Source organism: Toxorhynchites rutilus, chromosome 2 (genome assembly GCF_029784135.1).
Source record: "Toxorhynchites rutilus septentrionalis strain SRP chromosome 2, ASM2978413v1, whole genome shotgun sequence".
In the NCBI taxonomy this organism is placed as follows: domain Eukaryota; kingdom Metazoa; phylum Arthropoda; class Insecta; order Diptera; family Culicidae; genus Toxorhynchites; species Toxorhynchites rutilus.
Window position 1 is genome coordinate 20,373,375 of NC_073745.1, and position 21,946 is coordinate 20,395,320.

Sequence of the window (21,946 nt, forward strand, 5' to 3'; positions counted from 1 at the left end):
TTCGCTTCGTCCGATGTTCGATCGCAGCAACCCACTCATCACCAAGGCAATTTGAAAATGTAAAAACATCGACTGGTTCATTTCGTTTGTGATTTTTGCAGTGCAAAGTACTTCAAGCCTTACGGAAGCATTTGCTCCACTCTGACTGCCTTTTATTGGCAGTTTTTGCTGATCAGTCAGAATAAATTTATCACATAAACCTGGCTGTTTGCAACATAATTGAGATCAGATAAAAGTATAATGTACGTTAAGAAACTCTTGATTATTTGCTATTATTAACTCATTTTTTCTTATTTTGTTACTTAGTCCAGTCTGACTGAACACCGACCACTCCAGAGAAGAATCCAGAATAATGCATCGGTAGGTTTTTTTTCACTAGCCCTAATCACCTCATCGAATAGCTTCTTCCGACTTTAATTGTCTTATTTGAAAGCAGCTAGCTTTCAATGGGGCATGCGGACGATTGTGATATGTCCTCATCACACTTTATTGGGAAAAAATATACATATTTCATGTAATTAGTTTCGAACCTACAATAACATCATGTTTGGTGATGTAAATTATTTCCTGGTAAAATGAAATTTAGGGCAACATTTTAAAAAGACACCGGGCCTTATTCCAGTTTCTACTTCACGGTGAAAACGAAATGAAGCGTATCCGCGAAGGCGACATTTGGATACGAAATTAGTTTTCCACTGAAACTTATCATTATAATATAAGATAATCTTCAGATACAATTTTTGTAAGAGATTATTTAAACACATGAAGAAAACAAAGTTGTCCATCCACATTGAACAGTAACTGATACGGTGAAGTTATTTTTCATTCATAATTTCCATTCATTATGCCTGAAAACCCATTATTGTCTTTGACGCTTCCCTGTTCAATGGCGTGCCATTCATTTTGTTTTCATCGTGAAGTGTGTACAGGAATAAGGACCACCATTCTGAAAACGAAGGCTAATACCATGGACAGACATACAGCTGTACTAGCGTTGTACAGGTACCATCGTACCATGGCACACATACTTTGGTTGTACATTGTACCGCATGTTAAATTGACAATCAGAAATTTGACAAATTTTCACCACATATTACAATGAAAAGCGCATTTTTGTTTAGTGTCTAAACTAGGGCGATCTTGGATCGACATTTCGATTTCCGATCTTTCGGATCGATTCTTTGTACTCCGAAAAATCGCGAAAATCGATCTATTTAATCCCAAAAAAAATGTAAGTGAGCATTGATTTTAATCTCACCGAAAACCACCTGACAATTTTCATAAACAATGGATCCCTTTCAAGGTTGTCAAATTAGTGGTCGTAAATTTAGGAAAAACAGTTTTGTAAGTTTGGTCATTACAAAACAAGTAGTCACAAGTTATATGTACACTATCACATTCACTAGGATGACAGTGAAAATTATGAAGAAATTGGATGGTTATTCTCTAGAATTGGAACTTCTACCAAATTACGCATGGCACGGTCAGATTTTATGGGATTATGGTCAGCGGAGTTGTGATGAATGAACTGGGAAACACAAAGTTTCATCGTTTTTAAGTTACGACCTCCATGCTGATAATCAAAATAAAGTACCTTTGATGTTTGAATAGAAATGTAAAATGTTTATTCCTTGTTTAAACAAAGGACAACACTTATATAGAATAAGTAAATAAATGGGCATTATATTTTTCAAAGATCGATACGTTACGATACGATATCGTTACTTTCCACCACAGATCGTTAGTGTCCGTTCAAACACAACTTGGCCTTGTTCAGATCTAAGACAAGAGCAGACGATAGGGGGTCGATTTCGGACCAGTTTTCGGACCAACTGCTGATTGGTCAATTCTTAAGGGTTGCTAATAATATTTGAAAATACACTTCGACATAATGTACTCATGGTATGTACTCTCACACCGGTTTTCATGACGAAGCATAACAGAATAATGCAATTTGTTGTGATAGGTTGTGAAAATAGTTTCCAGAAACTTCATCTTATTTGAAAACTTGACATCTCGAATGGTTCGGCATCCCTATTGCTCGCACTTGGTTTAAGAGTGAGAGGAAGAAGTCAGTTGTCACGTCTTGTCTTAGGTTCAGACAATCTTGCTGAAATTGCTTTTAATTCAAATTATTTTATTAGAATTCTTCGACATAAAAGGGAAGAAATGTTTAAGACTAATGAGGTGCAAACTATTCTCAAAAGTCCAATTGATTCAGTTGGAATATAGGAGACAAATTTCATTAAACTGTTTCAAAGTAGCATTAGTAAATACCTTCCTGTTCAGTTAGATAAAGAAATGGTTTTATTAGCGGACAATGATTGAAGGAATTATAATAAATAAGATAAAAAGGTGGAATAAAGATCCGTGCCAGTTGTAATTACTGAACCTCGTTCTGGAAGATGACAAATTTTATGATAAAATTTTCGAAAATCATATTCTCATTCGTAAAGTTGCTTCTTTATCTGAATATACTTTCGAACAAAGCAGTTACATCCAAGAATATTTTTTTCACCGTTTCATTCACTCAATAAAGTTGGGGGTGCTATAAATAGTCGATGGTGTCAATGATTTTTGCTCAATCGTGAAGTGTCGACATCTGTCAACCAAATATTGATTACAAGTCATTGTACTTTGTACAACTAGTTCAATTTTTACTGTGTTAAATTACTAGTTTCGTTGCAAATAAGCAAATAACCACTTGCGAGAAGTTTTGATTTTCTGTTTTCATTGGAATAAAAGTTTATATAAGGTAACTCGGATAGATTTTGTAGGGACGCGCCGAAATCGCCTACTTCGCTGTTGTTCGTTGCGGTGTCACACTCACGAAGGCTCGGTTCATTGCGAGCGCTTTTCACTGCACCAACATCGCGCGCATCATTAGATGACGCTTGCCTCGAAATTTTATTGCCCCTGGCAATGCGTTCGTTTTTTGCAGGGCTCGAGCTTGCCTTCCTCTTCTTCTTGCTCATCACAAACTACGCGACGATTTATGACGCGGAAAGAAAAACACACGATACGAATAATGCGAAAAACGAACAGAAAAATCAAACGACGATATCCAAGTTGGATTACCACTGGTGGGGTCCAATCAGCAGCGAAAGCGAACTGATTGCTCAACAGTCCGATGCCGAATGAAAGTTTGCCTCAGCGAGATCCACTGTTTATACTCTAGGCAAGTATTCCCCTTCATTCTTCTACTTTTCCTTTGTTCACGGAGACTTCAAATCCTACGATTTCCCCTCCGTTGGTCGTCGATAAGTTGCTCGTTATTGACAGCTCTGTTCGGGAAAGTACACAAATGAACAGAACAAATGTATGGGGAAATGGAAACACTTAAAGTTTTCATGAATTTTAATCATTTACTAACCAGGGAATTCTAATGTATGGCATATTAAACAAATCTTACGGAATTTCCGATTCGTTTAGTATGTAAATCGCCAAAATCCGTTCGCAGCAAAAATAGTTATTAACGTTAACTTTATTTCATAAAAACGTGACCTGTTTTCAGATTTGACACCCTTAATGAAAGACGTAGTTCTACGTCAAAAATGGATAAACCCCTAAGACAGAAACTTCCTCCGTTGAAAAATATATCGTCTATTTGAGGAATATTAAAGGAGTTTCTCGACAATCTTCTCAGATTGCCAAAAATAACCTCGGTCAAGAATTGTTAGAAAAAATTGAAATGTGATACGAACAATGAATTAAAATATATAGTTCGAGAGTTTTTAAAGAAGTTTTCTCAATGACCTTCTCAGGTTAAAATGAATACTTTCTTGTTTCGCTGAAGAGTTGAGAGTTCACGTTTGCAGAATCTCATCACTCACCACAGTGAATCCTGATTCTTACCCATTCCCACTAACATTTTTTTCCTTTCATGATAACCGCAAGCGAACCACGCTATAGAGACGGCGCAAATATCATACTAACATTCCTCCCCTCCCCCTGGAGTGTAAAGACGTAGCCGGCATCGTTATTGACTATTTGAAGCTCGGTTCACCGAAACTTGGATAATGAGAATTATTTGCTAATCCCAAGGGTCATTCAGTGTGTTATTTGCGCAAATTTGCTGGTTCAGGTCAATCACGGAGAGCACCTACGAAGTGTACAGTCTTCCCAAGCTCAAGCCCAAAGATGAACGCTTCTCGACGGAATCCGATGGGAAAAAGAAGTGGCTAGCGATGACCAATACTTTGAATAATGTTTTAATTCATTTTATCATTCAAATAATCGCGTTTTTCATGCCAAAAAGGAACGAATTAAGTTGCACACCCTATATTATGATATAAAAGTTTTCATGGCTCACGTGTCCCGTTTTTGTCCCTGAACTATTTGCTCAGCCTAACTACAATGGCAGTAGTAAAAAAGAAGGATTATATCCGCATCAGTTACTGAGCAATTTCTAACCATATAGAAAATGGAGATCCTGAATCACTTCATACGGTTATTGTTTCTCAAATTTCTTTGAATTTCATTATACAGCACAAACGATGGCGAAGAGATGAGAGAAAGGAACGCAATAGATACGGATAAGAAAATTTATATGATATGATACGGAAAAGAAAATTTATATGTTAATAAGCAACGCATAGAAGAGCTTAGCAGCTAGTTGTCTCAGCCTAGAAGCTGTTAAAAAATTAGGGGATAGGGGAACTGGGGGTAAGCCCGGCCCCATAAGGGAAAGTATTGAGATTAGAGGGCACATATTGTTGTTTCCTTCACAAAATCATTGTCTAGATTATTTTCCAACTGATATAAGATATATCAGTGCTTTTCAACGGCAATTTTTCAAGTAATAGTAAATTTTCAAAGCTGATATAGAAACAGAGTTCACCAACCAGTGCGGATGAAACCGGCACCCAATGGGGGTAACACAGGCCCCTTCTCTTCTTGGATGGCGCTAATGTTCCCAGTGGAACTATGGCCTTCTCAACGCAGGTATTACTTGCGTCATTTTTATTAGAAGTACTTAGTTGAGATTTCTATGCCGGATAAAAAGCCTTGAATGTATTCTGGAATGGCAAGTACGCTTGTCCACAGTACAAGCCGGCAGAAATTTCTTTGATGAAAAATCCCTTTTCCAGAACGGGAACCCTCGGCATGATAATGTGGAACGCTAACCATTCGACATGGGAACACATAACACCAGCTCCTAAATTTGTCAATAAATATTATTGACAGCAGCTGAACCAGTTTGCATGTGGCAACCGCCAAATGGGAGGTATTCTAATTCCAGATGTCACTATCGAATAGGGTTCGAATCGCTCAACTGATTCCGGAGATATGGTCGGAACAAGCTCCGGTGAACATGGAATATGGAAAAGGAAGGAATTTGATATTTGGCAAATCTATCATGCGGCACCTCAAACCACACCACAATTCAATTACTAGTTCAATGGAATCTAGGTCCTAGTTTCGAGCTTATCACCTTTCACAAAACGTGATCCTGTAATGTAGACCTGGGGATTCCAAAGTCTTGGAAGCACGTTTGACAGAAACTCCACCAACAATAGTCTTTTTTGCAAGGCTGAGGTTCTCCTGGGACCCACTCTCATAATTCGATTTCCTTGGAAGCTGCGAGGCATCCGAAATAGATGGAAAATATGTCCCAATAAACTTCAACTAACTGGAAATCATGCCGAGCTTACTCCACTCAAAAGGGTACGGTCTTATCCCAACAGCATATATTTTTCTAAGGAGACTATTTTTACTAATTTATTGCTTTAACGGCTTTACCCCCAGTTCTCCTAACAAAAAGCTTTTCATTTGAAGAGTTTAGTGTGATCATAAATCGAAGAACTGGTATCACTAAAAAAATATCGACATCTAACGACGAATTCGACGGGATCAATATTCATATTCTTGTCTGAATATGAGTACATATAGGGAAGATGGGGGTAAGACGGACATGTTAAGGAAAACTTCAGTTGTATCTTTGGAAATTCATGTTTTCCAAAACTTAAAAGCAGTTTCTTACATTTCAATATACTGGTTTCCGAAATAATTTGCCAAATGTTTTATAAAAATGTGTTCTTGCATGTTTTTTACTGAAATTAAAACAAGCCGAAAAGTAGAACATTTTTATCGATGCGGGTATAATGGACATGTAGTGGAGGGAATATGGACAGGTCAAAAATATACGATGCGTAGAAGTTTATCGCTCGCGAGAGGAATAATTTCGCTCTCTCTCTCTCTCTCTCTCTCTCAGTGTTTGTGCGTCTAGTAACTGAAATAGAACAAAAAGAGAAAGCAATATAATAAAGAGTTCAATATTATTTCCTTCACTTTCCATCATGCATTTGATGTGATTCTGGATGTGACTGTCCATTTCAACCCCACCAGTGCAATTATTTAAATAATTTAAATTAACCAGTTACCAAAGAATTTACTTTTCCGTGCATACCTAAAATTGCTTCTCTGTCAACTCACAAACCGAAATATGACCATCAGCGAATTCAATTTTGCCGCAAAAATTACATTCATGTTTGATTTTCGGTTTTTGTCTCCATATTTATCTTTTGATCAGTATTCATTGTCATAGGATGGTTTAAATATTCTAGAATAGCATGTAGAAGGGGTTCCCATCAACAGAAATTTGAAATTCATAATGCAACTATACAAATCAACCACCTGTCCATCATACCCCCACTGTCCGTCTTACCCACGGTTCCCCTAATGCTAGTGACCAAACCACTGACAAGTTACTACTGAGGTCCAAGTGAGAAACGCCATTGGTTTGAACAATCAAATAAAAGTACGATGCAACAGTTGCATCGTTTTGATCACCCATGCACCTGCAACAGATAGCAGAAGTTACAGATTGAAGGGAAGCTTCGTCCCGAGCGATTTATTAGTTTATATTGCACCAGCGTCAGTATAAATCGAACGCTAAACTGTTATAAAACTTACACACAGACAAATTGTGTTCCATCCGTCGATGGTGTAGCAAAGGAACAAAGTAAAAAAGAGCACATAAGAAAAATGCAACATTATTGTGGTGCTATTCGTTCCGCTCGAATTCATTGAACCGCCCTTTCAGGTGCCGGCATCGCACAGTGGACCCGACTGTTAGGCAAGCGACCGCTGGGTTTTTATGATGAGAACCGAACGAAAGATAACATGAGTTCACCCATATAACTTCCATAACGATGACGGGGTCCATAAACTTTATTGAAAAGATACAGAGAAGGAAAAATCCCATCCTTTAACCTTATGACCTTTCAGGAACCGTGTTTCTCTATCGCATGGTTCAAATTGTTCCAATTGGTGAAGATGTGATAATAATCGAAAACGTTATGTTCTCACCGCTGAATTTCGAGACGTTCGAGTGGGTGGCTCCATAGCGCTGATTTCGTACATCCGGCCATCATCTGGCTCATTGGTTTAGTGCGCAATCTGTGTGTGACCCTCAGAGGGGCACGATTTTCTCATTTGATGGAAGGAGCAGGAAAACCGCATGTGAACTCAGATTAAATTACGATCAGCGAAAGGAAGACGGTCCGTAGAAAATTGTGCGGTTACAAATCAAATTACGAAATTTACAGCAGATCTTGTGAAGCATGATGGGGGATGGGTGAGCGGACGGACTGACTGGTGGTGCATGAAGTGGCTTGTCGAAGGCAACAATAAAGCTGATTATCGCCCTTCGTCTAGCACTAACAACTCTTCTGCAAACGGCGAGTTTACTCCGGTGGGAATCGAGAAGAAGGCATGTGTGTTCTAAATAAAATTATGCCCATTACCCGAGCAATCCCAAAGGAGTACGAAATAGTAAAAAAAAGGATTTAATTGGATAATTGCACAATCCGTGGTGTTGTTGCTTCCGTCGATTATTGTCACCCGTTGCTTGATTTTTCGATATTCCACTTTTCCACATATTTGAATCAATTTGTCTGCACCGCGAATAAGTTCAATTATTTTCTGTTTGTCATGTGTTATACAACAACCATTCCATGTCACACCGATATTGTGGTTCTCAGATTTTCGATCCCCCATTTCCATTCGAAGGGTGCTTCGAAAAATCTTTTTTACCATTTTTACAAAAAATGACTGTTCTCAAAAATTCATAACGTTTAAATTACTGGACCGATTTAGATGATTGATCAATGATGCTGAGATCAATTTTTTAGGCATTCAAGAACATATCCAGAAAGGACTTATCGAAAATCCTATTATTTACCGAGTTAGAGCCATTTTAGTGATGCGATTTCTAACCTGGTACGGCCATAACAATGAACTTCAAACGCGTTTTTCCCGAAATTTTTTTTTCAAATTGGCGTACCCGATATCTCAAGTCCTACTGAACCGATTCACGTCGAATTTATATGAATACAATCTGCAGGCATCTCTCTATTGCATGAACCTCTAAAAATGATATTTTTAAAAGTATACTATTTTGAAAAAAAAAACAGGAAGCGTAAGAAAAAACGTTTTTTCTTACCGCATTTTGTTTTTCAAGCGGCCTCCATTTTGTCAAAAACGATGTTTTTGACTTGTCCGAGATTCATGCGATAGCGACATCTTTACTGATTCAGAATCTGTACGATTATTTTTGTTTCAGATGGTTAGAAGGGCTGGAATCGTGTATAGTGATCCCCGATTTTTTAAATTAATCCTTCATCCACCAATCGAATACTTTTCAGCAGTTTGTTATTCGATACGATTAATCGCTCCGAATAATCGATTAATCGATTAATCGTCACACTGAGAGAAATAATTAGTTAGACTATTATTTCTCATTTGTTGGAAAGCCAGCTGGAATCAAAAAAGTGTTCATTCCACCTGAAAATCAATTATTATCTTCTACGCTCCCATAAAGTCGTAAAGAAAGCTCAATTCGCGTTGACGGCATTGAGCTTCGTTTATGAATTTAAGGGAGCGTCAAAGATAATGATTGATTTTTAGGATAAAACTGCAGCGGTCGTACGGTTTTTTTGCTCAGGGTTTGGATCGATTGATCGACATAAATTATTCGTTCGCTTCGATTATTGGTTGTGCAGTATTCGTTCGATTTATAATTGATTTCTGTAGGAAGTATTCGATTAATCGATTAATCGAACGATTATCGGGGACCACTAATCGTGTACGCCATGGCACAACTTTTTTTAACCATCTCACTTCATCAGCTCTTAACTATTTTATATATATGAATATTTTTTCTACGTTCAATATTTTTTTTTTTTGGGAAAAGATAGATGAACAAATAATTATATGAAGGATAGTAAACATATTCTTTGTTTTATTTTTACGGAGCTCGATAAACCGTCCGAGAATTGCGTCTCTACACTAGAAGACTCCCTTAATTGTATCTTTTTCTTTGAATAAATACAAACAACGTCTAAAAATACGCAATAGCTATATCACAGAGACGCGCACAGTCTGTGAGTACATAAATTACGATTTATCGCGCGAGTACAGGAGTGTTGAACTTCATTTCATGTTTTTTTTTGTATTTTCTATTTCACGTTGTTTGTTGATAAAAAAAATATAACCTTACCGATTTATTTGTAATTCTCTTATTTTATTCAACATTGTCCGGGAAATGAATTACTCTCTTCCGAATTGCATTATGTACAAATCCATATCAAAATATCACCTGTGAATCTACTCTCGGTTATTGTTATTAAAAACCGACGTAAGCTGGCTGAGCTGCTCGAGTTTTCACACTTCGTTTAGAAACTGTTATTGCCATTTATCGACGAAAAGCGAATAACAAAACAATTCATGTTCATGTTATAAAAATGTTTTACTGTTTTGTTGCTTTGAACGTTCAACACACCCTAATTGCCGCTCAAACGCACATACGTTAGTCAGTGTCCAAATTCTGATTCCGTTCACCTCACTGAACCGCTTTCCGCTCTTCCGTATTCAGGAAAATGACAATGCCAAAAAATTGCCAAACAAAAACATTGGTGAAAACCTACATTTTTGTTCCTGTAAGAGGTTTAATTCAATGGATTCTCTCCTACATCACAATGTGTGTTCTTTTATCAAAGTAATACTGTAGAAAAGCTTCCAACTGTTCTCGAGATAGAAAAAAATCTATAGAAAATCTATAGAAAATTATATATGATGAAAAAGCCATATGCGTAATATCATGAAAACTCAACCATAACGAAATCGTTTAATTTTCATTGTTTTGGACTATGATGTTTATGCATAACCCATATCTATAAAAGTCATAGGATCATAGGAAATAGCTCGGTCCTCCACAGTTTACGTGAGTTATTTTCAGAATATGTTTTTCAATGAAGAAGAATGATATTAGTAAAAATATATCAAGCAGGCAACTTAATCCGTTTATTGATAAATATTGAATACTCAGGTTTGGCAGAATGTTTTTGAAGTCTTGAATACTTGAATATATTATTCGTGTCCACGTGGACATAGTCTATACCCCCTCCATCCTCTCCGTGGACGAGTGTGGACATTTTCATCCCCCCTATCCCCCCTAAAGTTGTCCACGTGGTATATGGACAGTCCCCAAGAGCTACGAAAATAAAATCCAAATTTTGTTTGTAATATTTTTTTCAATTTGGTATGTCGATCATCTGAATCGGTCCAGTAGTTCAATAGTTATGAATTTTGACAAGCCATTATTTGAAAAAGTAGGAAAAATCTGTTTTTCTGTCCGCCCTAAAAAGGAAATGAAAAAAATACGGGTCTAATATTTTGCGATAAGGAACAAAACCCTACCATTTTTCACGAAAATGTGAGAACCATTATATCGGTTAGGCATGAAATCACTGATAATGTGTACGGCAGAGTAGGGTTGTCCGCTATTATTAATACTTTTATTTTACAGTTCAGTACGGTGGGCTGATGGAATGTTTTCCCTAATCTTGTTATAGATAATACTTTCAAAAAACGTATATAAAATACAGACCATGAACCCGGCGGTGCCTCGATGTTAACTACTCTTAGGCAGTGGTGCTCCAAACTTCGCTTCATTTATGCTCGCTTGATGCAACACGGATTCGTTTAGAATAGTTATGATATTTTCTCCTTTATAGCCGCATGGCTTTGCGGCTGTTTTTCAACTCGAATGATATGCAAATGTCCGGATGCGTATGAGCATTAAAAATTAATAATTTGTTATGTTTGCACGTGTTTCTTTTTTTTCTGCCTTGCTTGTTCTATGGCTTTTTTTTTAATTCTTTATTTGAAAGGCTTTCAGCCTCCTGGGCTGGTTCGCCTATTGTTCTATGGCTAATAATTATGTTTTCCACGATTAGACAGACCAATGTCTTACGCGACGATCGGAGAATTGTAATGAAGCTATTTCGTCTGGTAGCAAGAGCCACCAGTAAACCACTCCTCCGTCGAGATGCTGGTGAACGTGTCCAGAATAACCTGGTGATTATTTAGTTTTCCTCTGTTGTTTGCCGCCGGTCACTTTCGGTCACTAATTCAATACAATCAGATGATCCCAACATTTTGTAATTATACATTTCCTACAGGTTCACCATTCGATGAACGGTTTTCGACACCCTCCCATAACTGGTGGCAATTAAACTATACACAGTCCCACTATCTCTCACACACCAACGCGGAAACTAACAGTTAATTATTTTCTTTCGTCGTCACCACCATCACCAAACACTAGACCAAGCGATCCTTGATCTTTCGATTACGTTTTTTGCCGGCCAGAATGAGGTTCAGATTTTTGAGAATCTCTTTTCGTTCGGTGTGTTCTATTGCGCTTCCACTGGGCTGACCCAAGCGGCTGTGATACTGGGCGTTGAAGTACTTTCCGATACGGGCTGGGCGAGGAGGTCACACGCTGGTTTCCGAGTTGAGCTTAAGGACAAATTTATTACACTTTGGATCCACCACTTCTTCGCTGATTGTGAAATGTGGGATTTTGTTAATGGAAACAGTCAATGAGACGTCGTTTTGTATCAGCTGGAAGGTGCATCCGTCAGCAATGGGTCGTGACAGCAGTTCGTCACAAATCAGCGCCCAGTTGTGGTTTGTTCGTCGTTCTTTGTCGTTCTGGAGCACTGGGGTCTCGACGAGATATGGCTCGAGGAAGGCGCGAGGTGACATGTCGTTTTTTAAGCAGTGCGAAAGATGTTTGAGTATGGATTCAATTGTGTGCCGGGGCTGTTGGCGAGTGACACGTAAATATTTCTGTAAAGCACGGGCCATTGATGGGAAAATGGCTTGAGCTGCCTCCTGCGGGTCCAACGGTATCACCGGTGCCTGGGGTTGAGGCTGGTCATTTTGGAGACGTTTGATGTGCGTGAAAGCTTCCTCAGCTGCCGTAACCAAACGAGCTCTTCGTTTCTTAACTCTGCGGTCGTACTCGTGTTCTTCATAGAACCGTTCGTTGTGTGAAGAATCTCGGCGGCGTGCATGAGCCGCCAGAACCGCTCTCGATTGGCTCTGTTGTTGTGCTGGAGTGGCACCATCAACTTCGTAGTACTTGAATGTAGATAAGGCCTTGCGCTGTGATTTCGATACGGGCAACCGTTCCAGATACGGATTATAGATTGTGAACTCTGTGTAATACCTCTGCAGTACCCAAACAGCTGTCCTTTGTATGCTCAGTTGACCGATACTGTAGTTGTGTGATTCACCATCAGGGCTACGAATCACCTTGATATGATAGATTGGTTGCAGGTGACGAATTTCCAGCAGAATAACCGCAACATAGTGAATGAAAAGCAACGTATCGCAAAAGTTTGTAGCATAAGTAACTAAAGTCTTATAGTCCACTGCTGCTGACCCAGTAACTAATGCTTTTGTGCCCTCAGTTACTTGCACAATATAGAACAGCCAATAGGCAAATGTTGAAATTAAAACCAGCAACAACACGGATGTTCTGAAGAAGAATATCCTCGGCATAATGGCAATCGGCTTTCGCGCAAACACCGCCCACAAACCTATCGCCAGTAGAAGCATCCTGGCCGTTAGCGAAACCAGCAAACCTTTGCATTCCGCATTACACGCTAGCAGCTGTATCCGATCATTTTGGGTCAATTCCTGGTTATCAAATGCCGAGGGAAAGAATCCTAACTTTGGTAAAATTGCCATCGCAACTGGACTCGCCATTGCTACGGTGCATAGCGCTATCGATATCGTCCTTTCCAGGTACCTTTGACAGGCGAAACCAATTCCCGTGTCGTCAGACATTTGCCAATAGCTAACATCTTCCATTGAGATGCTCTGCTCGGATGTATTCCCCGTAATGGCCGTTGTATTTTCTCCCCAGTTTTCGTCTTGTGGTAAAATTTGAACTTCAATCACTTCCTGACCATCGCGGCTATCGTCGCCAATATTGACGGTTGTCTGGAATGGGGCCATATCTGGGCGCTTGTTTCGCGAGTGATTATTACGATGCGAGTGTCTCGTTCGGTCTCTGTGTGATCCCAGTGTGCTGCTGTTATTGCCGCCGTTATGGCCCCTCGAGCGCCGTGTCGTTTTACTGCTCGGTTCCGATTTAACTGATTCGGTTTCCATTGTTTATGATGGAATCACCGCACGCGGGCATGAGTAGGCATTAACACTGGCGCTTCAATGTGCTGCTGGAAAGCGAACTCGATATTGGGCGACTAATTGTGGAATTGTTGTCACACACGCTATCCCCTTCGGAATCGTCTCAAACGCTCAAAGCATTCTTAGAACAAATTGATTCATTCCGTGGCTACATACATGATGTGAGAGGAAAAGAGAACGAACCAAACCAGCTCTTACAGTTACTTCTCGTAGGGTCACTTTTCACTTTGCTTTCCTCACCGCTTTTTTATGATCGTCTAGCGCATCTATCGCACGCTAAAGAGCCACTTTTTTCTCGTCTTCTTAAACTCAAATCACTCACTCGATGATGGATAAGTTACCCAAACGATACAGCTTTACGACAGTTTGCACAAGTGAAATTTTCAGTTTCTCCTTTTCTCGAGTTAATTACTTTTCGTTCCGGGTGCGGTGTAGGCATTGATGGCAAGTTTGTTGTAGAAGGAAACACAGATTTTTCGCAGAATAGGGTCAAAATTAGTCACGTCAAATAGTATACACTTCATGATTGGCCAGTTGATCATGCAGATTGCGAGTTCACAACGAGTCACGGACACAAATTCTTCTCCATCTGAGCTCGTATAAAAATCCTTTCCACCATCTTTGTTTCAATGTATTACGGTTAGAAAAAGGAACGGCGAGCGGACGCGAGCGCGGCGAAAGCTTACGACTGTGTCTGATCTGGGAACGCGAGTGTGGAATGACAAGTGCACGGCGAAGGCAATCCAACATCAATAACCCCAACACACACGCACACACAGCAAAGGAGAATGCGATAAAAACTCTCATTGGTGCAGGAGTGTTGGTTTCGTGTCTGTTAGCTGTCATGTAGCAATTATTACGATTCAGGATTTTCGGATAAAGGTGCAACCAAGGCGCCTAGAAGTATATCCTAAGGTGGGTCAACTTGCTAAAAGCATTATTCAGCTATCTTGGAAGTCTACTGTGTTTTGTTTGTAAACAAAACACAATACGCTAGTGCCGAAGCTCGCTCCTGATCAGTCTGTCTCTTTCACGCTTCAACCAATGATTCCTCTTCTGCTTTCTTCCGTACTGTTTTCATATACCGCTCCCCTAACCAACTTAGTGACGAAACGGCATCATCTTGGGATATACTTCTAGGCGCCTTGGGTGCGGCATTGATGCTATTTATATCATTTGTACTTTTATGACGTAGTCAGTCATTTCCTCATGGTTTTATGAGATATTTGTACCAATCGATTTTAGCACTACTTGACAATTTATGACAATGAATAAAATTATACATTTATATTTCATACGTTATTTACATTATTCAATTATACATTTTGAATTTAACTATCGAACAATTGAAAAATGCCAAGTATCGCTAAATAAAAATTCCGCGTTCTGATTGTTCAATCTGTGCTTTCCAAGTTGCTCACTCTATAAGAACATGGGACTGAACAATGCAACATGGGTTGGGTTTTGATTTTCTGCTGCACAAAATCACTTTTGATTGACCCAATTTGTGCTCCCCCAGTTACGCCGTCTCAAAGGAGCAAGTAACGATTAACTGTACCTGTGCACGAGTGTATAAACCGTTTTCCGCAATTTCAGTATTTCAGTGTCTGTTGTTGTTTTCTATAACCACTTGGTGACCATTGATGAGAAATCTCAGGAAATCGGTGAATCAGGAACTTTGGTATTGAGGAATACTTTTGGATGTGGCATAGGAAAATTTGAAAAATACATTTTGGAAAACTTTTAAAGGCGGAATTTATTTGAGCGATGCTATACTCTCAAAGGATGGATTGGAATAGAACAGATATTGGTAGGGATCATTCCGTATACTATTTCATTGTTCGTTGGTATTCGTTGCACTGTATTCTGTACTTCGGAATTTGCTGGTGTTTGCAGTTGTGTTATGCATCAAAAATTGCATTTATAATGGGAGAAAGTGGATTGGATAGGAACAAGGAGAGTGAAGAAGATAAGAAAGAAAAAGAATAGTTGCTTTTTTTGACACTTGCTCCTAATTCGCGCTGTCGTTCGCAAACACCACTTCTATTCCGGTAAACGTGTATCGGGGATGAAACGAGTGTACCCAAAATGATTCGACATATTGGTTGCTCCGCAAAATTCCATCACAAATACCGATCATGCATTGCAGAACATATTATCCAAATATTCAAATATTGAAATCAATCGCCACAAATGTTTGTTCGCGCATCACTCAAGAATCGTCCGACTTGAACTGTTTTTGTATTACTAGACCAATTGACATTCGCGCTGACGAATTTGGCTTCGTGTTACGTTAGTTTGAAGCGAAAAGGCAATTAAAAAACTATTCAATCACCCTCCATTTCATTCATAATTATCCATTATTTTATCAATTCAAAACGTAAGAACCATCTCATTGATAGTTACAGAAGTTTTCAGCATATCTCAATTCATATTCGCATCTTTTATCGGGATATGCATCATCCAACGACTAAACGCTATCCTTCTGCCATCATCGCTCGATTGTACCGCTGGTGGAATGAACAAAGAAACTCAACTAATAAACTAAAAGGGTCTTCAGTCCACTAAATTATTATTAAAGAGTTTTATAATGGAATTCGTCAAACATATTCAAAATCAATATGCAGCTAATAGCCTAACGTAATGCTACGTCAACTATGCGGTCATGTCTTGAACACAAGACAACCCAGCAAACATTAAGTCGTATGAATAGCTATAATTGGAGGCGATATACATACAACCAAGACACATTTGTATGATATATGATGCAGATAACTAGCATATACACACAAAAGTGGAGGCGATATACGTATATGCCATATTTTGTACGCATATAAAGCCGTATATAACGATATGCGATGCTTTTTGGACTGATATGCGATTTGATACGACAACGTTACCACTCAATCCATCGATGACATGGAAAATCGTGTTTTTGCATTTTATGCGATTTTAGATATATATGATCGATATTTTGATTGATATTTTATGCGATTGTGATTTGATACGAAATTATATGTGACTCATCATGTGCAAAGTTATACGATTTAATGTTTGCTGGGAATGTTCTGCAATTAAGCAACATTTCATTGAAAATGCTGCTGCTCTCGAGGACTAAGTCACGGATGACAACATTCACGTCACGTTCACGTCCCGTCACGTTACGTTACGTCAGTTATTCTACCTTGTAATTATTATGGAAACGTTCACATGCAGCGGCAACGTAACGACCCGTCAGCATACGTTCAACGAAAACGACCGGCAGGATTAGTAGAAAAGAATAATTGACGGAGACAGACGGCTCCCCAGCAAACATTAAGTCGCATAACAAGCGTATATATAACATCATATGCCCTAAAATTTGGTTGGCATATAATGCGCCTAACTGGCATATGCATGCAAAAGAGGAGTCCATATACATACATGGCAAATGCTTACCGAATTTGTTTGAATGAATATGCAACTTTGACCGGCTATAATGGCGATTATGTTGAAACTGAATTGCGATCTAATATTAATATATTCATGAATTGTCAAAGCACCAAATACGACTTGCCATACTCTTATACGATTTATTACAGACATGGAAAAAAAACAAATGGTGCAAAATATTTTCGTGAAATGTTTATTATAGCCTCACGAAATAATAATTGTTTGATTGACTTGTGTTGGGAGTGGTATATGAATGTTTAAAATGGCACAGATTGATGTTTGGTGAAAACTGCTCCGATGTGAGTTCAAACTCCGGTCGTCTGGATTATCATCCACCAGCTATCTCGCGCGGCTATCTGAAATTAAATTTAACAGCGCTCAAAACTTTCGAGTGCATCAGCATTTCATTGACATTTCAATATGATGTAATATGTTCTTTATTAGGATCTAATATGATTTACTGTTTCATGATTTTCTTCAGCATGCAACACGATTTACTACAGTACTGAAGCGATTTAAATTATACGCTTATACGACATACAAACTGCATCAGCGTAATATACGCATATGATGCGGATTAAATATATTTTACGACAATGTACATAATAAAATTCATGTTTATTATACCGAATTGCGAATTAATTTGATAAACGTATATAAAATCGAGTTTATACATTTTATGCGATTTCAAATATACACGATACATACTTTCATTGATATTATATGCGATTATGATTTATGTGCGATTCACATAGCACGTTACGGAGAAGAACGTCTACGCTCCGTCAACGTCTCCACCAATTCACACATGCAGTCAATGCCTCCACCAATTCACACATGCAGTCAATGCCTCCACCAGCACCGTCACGTCAAATGCCAAACGAATGATTTATTTAATTTTATTCATGGTGTCGCCACCTACAACAATTTTAAATTGCAATGCCCTCTTTCAAATCAGCATGCCTAGAATCAGTTCTAAATTTTGAAAAATTCAATGAGAATCATTGAATTCAATTATTTAAATGCTTAAACCCCGTAGTCCGACTCTTATGCAATAATAATAATAAATAGAATAATTCTTTCAACTAGTCGCGAATGATTTTCACTCAGAAATTTGGAGCTAAGAGATATGTTAGCATAAAAAATACAGTAAGTTACTTATAAAGCGATATGTTGAGGCACCACTTAGTGTTGCATTGGAGTCGGTTTTGACCAGTAATTGGACATTTGCGACTGGGGGCGACTTTCAATGTGGGGCCATAATTTGGGCCCCGAACTCAATGTTTACAAAAATGTCCAACTAGAGGTAAAAATGTCTAATTAAACGTGTTGCATCACAGATCTGTTCAATTAGCTTAGTGTCGATGTAGATGTAAATTACTGTATAACCAAATCAAAACAAAAGCCGAGACACAAAGCCCAGACAAAAACCAAACGAGCCGTCCGTCTCCGTCAATTATTCTTTTCTACAAACCCTGCCGGTCGTTTTCGTTGAACGTATGCTGACGGGTCGTTACGTTGCTGGTGTATTTGAATGTTTTCATGAGAATTTCATGGTAGAATCATTGACGTATCGTGACGTGACGGGACGTGAACGTGACGTGTATGTTGTATGTGAATCGCACTTTATTCGGATTTCTTGTAAGACTTGGCACGTTCAAAATTATACGATTTAATGTTTGCTGGGAACATATCTCTTAGCTCCAAATTTCGGAGTGAAAATCATTCGCGACTAGCTGAGAGAAATAGTCTATATATTATTATTGTTGAATAAGGGTCGGACTACGGAGTTTAAGCATTTAAATAATGGAATTCAATTATTTTCATTGAATTTTTCAAAATTTAGATCTGATTCTAGGCATGATGATTCGAAAGAGGACATTGCAATTTAAAACTGTTGCAGGTGGCGACACCAACAATAACATTAAATGTATAATTCGTTTGACATGACGTGACTGTGCTGGTGGAAGCATTGACTGCATGTGTGAATTGGTGGAGACGTTGACGAAACGTAGACGTTCTTCTCCGTAACGTTCTATTGAATCGCACATTATTCTGGGAACCGTTGTTACCAAACAAATATACTTCGCCTATCACTCCACCTAAAATGTACCATTGAGTTCACCTATTGGCGATCTAACGCAAAACGTAAACGATCGGTGATACATCTGGATTTTGTTTTTGAACTAAGAAAATGATGATGAGGTAACCTAAAACTCAAAAACAAATCTCGTATATTTTACTTCCGGCCTTTCCAAGGTAGGTCTCGCATGCAGGAACCATGCATTTTTCAACTTGTTTTTGATTGTGCTCTCGAATTTCCTTCTTTGATTCAACCATTGTCAACATTTATACAATTTTCACTACTGAAAGGTATGGTAAGAAGGTAAGAAAATAACATGTTATATATAAAATTGCACAGAATTAAATTTCTTCCAAACTCAACGCAGTCAAATAATCTTTTATGATTATAACATTGTAATTTATGGAAAGAACTACAAACCTTCCATAAACTCACATGGCAAAATTCAAAACCATCATCACTTCTACCGCTGCGCCGCCTAGGTGTAGATTTGTACGTTAGATCGCCAATTCTGATGCACCAGCCAAACATTTTTCCAGTGCTCTGTATGTCAAGCACCGCTCAACCAATCAGTTACGAACACCTCCATCTTCAGTTTACTGTTCTCTGTCGCGGGTGTATTACATTTTCATTCATAGCTATTGACTTGTATCGTGCGCCGTCTGAAGTTGAACCGTGGACATCGTGTCCAACATTATTATAGCTTCGTACTGTGTTCTGTTGATTGGACGATTATTTTTTCAGCGAAATAATAACCAAGAGGCCGAGAATGGACGTATCACGTTCAAATGATGCCTTTATTAAAGGATCAGTGCCGGATGATTTTACGCCACGGGACTATCAGCGGCAAATGAAGGAGATTTGCATGAAGAAAAATACAATCGTGTATTTGCCGACTGGAGCAGGCAAAACCCACATCGCCCTGATGGTTCTAAAGGACATGGGCCGGGATCTAGTCAAGTGAGTGTTGTGCGTTTTGTTATTGAATAACACCATATTTATTTACAGTTAGTGCGGGCGTTGTTTATTGATTATCGTAGATATTTTGTGTACTAAGCATGATCATTCCTGACGATTTCTGTACATGCAATAGTTCGAGAAGAGAATGGTATGAATTGGGTGTCGTTATTGCATCGGCAAATATGTGCATTGCCAGCTGAGATTGTTCTAGAGTTCTCTGGAAAGACATGAACATTCTGGAAAGCGATAACTGTGGTTTTTTTCGATAGTTTTGAAATTCTAGTTATTTGCTATGCGCATGTTAACACTGATAAGAAAAAAAAGTCCTACTTTTTTACCTTCGAACTGCTGCTTATTGCTTTATAAAATAAAATATATATTTTTTTGAATTTTTCGAAAAATGCAATTCATAATCCCTTGCAAAGAAGGCTTCAAATTCCAACGGAATTTGTAAGCAGTGGTTTCAAATGTAGATTTCTTATGAGAGCCTCACGGATGACTCATTCTTCATCTTGGGACGCGAAAAAGGGTGTTTGTTTTTTTAATGGCTCTTGGCTTAATGGCTTCTTTTTTGTTCCAATTCATTTATTTGTAAGGCTCAATCGCATGAGCTTCGCGGAGCCACTAATTCATGATTTGTTTTTACAGAATTTCAACTTAAATCTATGTTTAGTAGGTTTCGACCGATTACTCGCGGTTTACTCGAGGTTAGAGGGGCAACAACTTAATGGCTTCTTCTCGTCATTGTTCTTCTTCGAATGAAAGATTGTGCTCAGATTAGAAATAAGTTAAAAGTTATGTTCAAGTTAAAATCAAAATCTATTTAGTTAATCTCAACTTATGCAGCCTACAAAACAGCTCGAGAATAGTCTGATCTAATTAGTTATAACAACATAACAAGTAATAACAATTTTTGTCAACTACAGCGAAAAGTGTCTCAGAAACGTTCAATTTTACTGTGCAAATTTACACATAACATGATGGAAGGCTGCCCATAAACGTATTATTACGTAACAATTGATTTTGTACAATGAAATTAAATCCTGTACAGATGATATTGAAAGCTATGCAAAATACCGTTCATAGATTATGCAATATTTGTCAACATTGCGTAACAAATATTTTTATTCTTAAATTACGTGCAATTTATTGTACATTCAGCATCATAATAACACGTTCAATTTTATTTGCACAATTTCGCTTATGTGTATCGGTCCTTGAACCTTGAACCTTGGTCCTTGAACAGGCTAACATAGTTGAGAACCCGATTGTAACAATTATAGACAACACCATTTTTTTGAAAACATAAGATAATACCGTCCAAAATCATCCGATGTAAAGCAGATACAGTTTATGCGAGGTTGTTTTGAGTTTTGTTACAAGATGCGTTTCGATGGAGGATTTAGAAAAGTGCAGCTTTTCATCAAATCCGATATTTACTCTTCACTCAAAACTCAGCTTCAATCCATTCGAAAGAGAAATGAGCATGTGGGAAAGTAAACAGCGTCAAGAAGCTTTATCTCTTGATACCTGAGGATAGAAGACATCAATACTGGTAATCAACCATTAAATTGATGAGTTTAAACTAATTAGTTACAATTTTTATGTGCAATACGTGGTCGAAGGATATTTTTTTCCTTTGAAGTGAGTTTGATTTTATGAAATTAAATATTTGACGAGATTTATAAACAGAGTAAAGTACATAATTTGCAGTTCTGAAACAAATTGCTATTATAAATGTAGCACTGCATGGGGATGGACTATTTTGGATTAAAATATTTGGCATGACGAGCTTTTCGGAAAAGTGATTTTCATTATGCTAAACGTTTATTGCGGAAGATTTTATGTGGAATTTGCTGTCCCTGCTAATCCATTCTATGCTATCAGATCAGATAAAAAATCACTTCACATCACAATCAAATTACGTCACACCATAGGGAAAATAGCGCTTGCGCCACATCGCAG

The 21,946-nt window shown here is 38.2% G+C and overlaps 2 protein-coding genes across 2 annotated transcripts in view; one reads left to right on the plus strand and one right to left on the minus strand.

Moving 5' to 3' along the window:
* LOC129764523 (vang-like protein 1) overlaps nucleotides 1-14,234 on the minus strand; it is a 28,397-nt gene extending 14,163 nt beyond the window's left edge. Inside the window, exon 1 of the mRNA XM_055763697.1 lies at nucleotides 10,892-14,234. Within this exon, the coding sequence (XP_055619672.1) occupies nucleotides 11,782-13,470 (1,689 nt within the window). The 5' untranslated portion in view covers nucleotides 13,471-14,234 and the 3' untranslated portion in view covers nucleotides 10,892-11,781. The remainder of the gene's footprint in view (nucleotides 1-10,891) is intronic.
* A 5,371-nt stretch (nucleotides 14,235-19,605) lies between these two features.
* Nucleotides 19,606-21,946, plus strand: part of LOC129765674 (endoribonuclease Dicer) — a 45,021-nt gene continuing 42,680 nt past the window's right edge. The window contains exon 1 of the mRNA XM_055766084.1: nucleotides 19,606-19,981. Within this exon, the coding sequence (XP_055622059.1) occupies nucleotides 19,791-19,981 (191 nt within the window). The 5' untranslated portion in view covers nucleotides 19,606-19,790. The remainder of the gene's footprint in view (nucleotides 19,982-21,946) is intronic.